Source organism: Carlito syrichta, unplaced genomic scaffold, assembly GCF_000164805.1.
Source record: "Carlito syrichta isolate Samal-C Ts95f unplaced genomic scaffold, Tarsius_syrichta-2.0.1 Scaffold118177, whole genome shotgun sequence".
NCBI classification, from domain to species: Eukaryota; Metazoa; Chordata; class Mammalia; order Primates; family Tarsiidae; genus Carlito; species Carlito syrichta.
Genome location: NW_007062273.1, coordinates 8,599 through 11,668, shown reverse-complemented (window position 1 = coordinate 11,668; position 3,070 = coordinate 8,599). Strand labels below are relative to the sequence as shown.

General features: G+C 54.7%; 1 protein-coding gene across 1 annotated transcript in view; it reads right to left on the bottom strand.

Annotated features, from left to right (window-relative positions):
- IGSF23 (immunoglobulin superfamily member 23) overlaps positions 1 to 2,278 on the bottom strand; it is a 7,029-nt gene extending 4,751 nt beyond the window's left edge. The window contains exon 1 of the mRNA XM_008047923.1: positions 1,984 to 2,278. Coding sequence (XP_008046114.1) covers positions 1,984 to 2,278 — 295 coding nt within the window. The remainder of the gene's footprint in view (positions 1 to 1,983) is intronic.
- Between the last annotated feature and the right edge of the window lie 792 nt (positions 2,279 to 3,070).

Sequence of the window (3,070 nt, the reverse complement as noted above, 5' to 3'; positions counted from 1 at the left end):
CCGAGCCCGGCTTACATTTTTTTTCCAGCCAGGTGTGGTGGCTCATGCCTGTAATCCCAGCACTTTGGAAGGCCAAAGCAGGAGGGTGTTTGAACTCAGGAGTTTGAGACCAGCCTGGGCAACATAGCGAGACCTCATCTCTGCAAAAAAAACTAAAAACAACAAGCCAGGCGTGGTGGCGCATGCCTTTAATCCTAGCTACTTAGGAGGCTGAGGCGGGAGGATTGCTTGAACCCCAGAGGTTGAGGCTGTGGTGACCTGAGATCATGCCACTGCACTCCAGGCTGGGTGACAGAGATCCCGACTCAAAAAAAAAAAAAAGACTTATATTTCCCCCCACCCTCTTGTGGATCAACCTGGAGCTCTCAGTGGACCTGGGCTGGGGAGATGAGGCAGTTCCCCGGGTCCAGCCAAGCCAGGCTTCTCATTGGCCATCTCCTCTGCAGCCTTCCAGTTCACCCCAGAACGTTTGTTCTTCATGAATAAAGCGCTAAGAACAAGACTCACGGTAACAGCTGCCGTTCCATGCACCTGCTACCTGGCGGGTGTGCCGCCGGCCTCTCTCTCCCGGTGTTTTTGTTCCTGGGTACAGCCTTGCAAAGGTATATAGGATTGCCCCCATTATACACAGGAGGAAACTGAGACAGCCACCCTCCCAGGGTGACAGGGGACGTCACTTGCACAGAGCTACCCAGCCGGGTGGTACGGAAACAGAAACTGAACCAGTTTCGACCACTTCTCAGATCCCAGTAGCCTGCTGTTCTTGTTACTGCCTCCTGGGGGCTTCATGTATGCTACTGCATATGGTCATAGTTACAAAATCAATAATAATATTGATAGGAATAATGCCACCAGTTCACATGCTCATGAGTGTTTGGTCGTGCTAGGCGTTATTATTTTAAGCTGTTCACCTGTTTATTAAAAATGCTCACAACTATGTTTTAGGGGTGGGCATTAGTATTTTCCCAATGTTATAGATGAGGAAATTGAGGCACAGAGAAGTCAAGGCACTGGTCTGAAGTCACACAGTCAGGAAGTAGTAAAGTCCGAATTCAAATTCTTTTTTTTTTTTTTTGAGTTGGAGTCTCACTCTGTTGCCCAGTTGGAGTCTCACTCTGTTGACCTGCTGGGCTCCAGTGATCCTTCCGCCTCAGCCTTCCAAGTAGCTGGAACTACAGGTGCATGCTACCACGTCTGGCTAATTTTTAAAAATTTATTGTAGAGACAAGGTCTCGTCAAGTTGCTGGGGTTGGTCGCGAACCCACGGGCTCAGGCAATCCACTCGCCTCGGCCTCCCAAAGTGCTGGGATGACAGGCTGAGCCACCGAGCCAGGCCTGAATTCAAACTCTAAAGCTCGTGCTCAGAACTTCCCCTTATCAGATTGATCTGTGGTTGTGGCAGGCATGCTAAGACACAGAGGGAAAGTGGCTACCCACATTTACCCAGCCAGCAACTGGTTGGAGCCAGGGTCTAGGAACCCAGCCCAGACCCTGAGCTGGGCTTTCAGTGCAGGTAACTTCTCTGAGCCACAGCCTCAAAACAGGCTAATAATCCACAGCCTGCTGGATGGATGGAAAATTGGAATGACATTTTGGCTATAAAAGGTCTCTAAGGGGGCCAGGCGTGGTGGCTCATGCCTGTAATCCCAGCACTTTGGGAGGATGAGGCGGGAGGATCCCTTGAGCCCAAGAGTTTGAGACCAGCCTCGGCAGCACAGAGAGACCACATCTCCATCAATAAATTAGCTGGATGTAGTGGTGTACACCTGTAGTCCCAGGTACTTGGGAGGCTGAGGTGGAAGGATCACCTGAGTCCAGGGGGCTGAGGCTGCGGTGAGCCGCAGAGTGACAGAGTGAGACCCTGACTCTAAATTAATAAAGGGTCTCAGAGGGGCCTGCTCGTAGGTGGAGGCTCGGCGGAATCAGGTAGGCTGCCGTGGGTCTGCGAGGGAGCAGGGGTCTTAGGTGGGACAGGGGACTCACGCGGCAGCATGACAGTCACGGGCTCGGAGAAGAGCTCCTTCTGGCTGTTCCTGCCCGTGCACATGTAGGTGCCCAGCTGCTCCCGGGACAGCCGCTGGATGATCAGCATCTCGCCCGTCCAGCAGGGTTCCCCATTGTGGGTCCAGCTCAGCACGGGCTCGGGGTCCATTGTGGCCACCCACTGCAGGATCACTGAGTAGTTGAGTTCACTCTCGATGATGCCCCAGTTGGTGCTTGGGAATGTCTTCAGGGGCACTCTGTAAGGGTTGTCTGCAAACAGGAAGCCAGGCCCCATGGCCGGGTGTTTCTTCTGACCACCGCAGAGGCATTCCTTCCTTCATTCATTCACCATTGAGTGTGTTTGGAGAGCCTGTGCCCAGTGTTCCACTCTGGCCTCTCCCCCTACACTTCCGATGGCCAGCACCTGCATCCTAAGGGCTGTCATGGACCCTCAGGGCCCACTCTGCCCTGGAGGTAGCAGACCGGGAGCACTGGGGAATGAGCAACCTGGCCCTCAATGCCTGCCACAGGCTGGCGTGTAAGTACCCCGACTCTGTCTCTGTCAGAGCGGGGGTCTTGACTCCGAGGACTTGTTCCCCACCAGGGCCTCGAGATCCCCCCAGCAGGATTCGCTGCAGCCGGCCAGTGATGACTGTCTGGAGGACACGGCCTTCGTGGTCTCCTGCCTCCTCTGCCTCACATCCCCATGCCCCTGTTCTCTGAACCTCCCAATCTGTCTGCCCTCGAGTCCTCGCCTCTGTGCCTGCTTCCGGATGAGACAAACCTAGGGCCCTGAGGCTCAGAAGTGATGACAGACACAGTCCCGCCCTTCGGGGAACTGACCACCGGGTGGGGAGATCGTCAGGCACAGGGTGTGTGCGTGGTGGCTGCGGCGGCACATGCTGTGGACTGGAGGTGGGGTAAGTCCATTTCAGGTGAGGGGAGTCAAGGAGGGCTTCTTTGGGGAGGTGACATTTGAGTATAGTCCTGAAGGAGGTGAGGAAGGAGCCATGTGGATTCCTGGGGGGGAAGCATTCCAGGCAGAGGGAACAGCAAGTGCAAGGGTCCTGAGGTGGATGTGAACGAA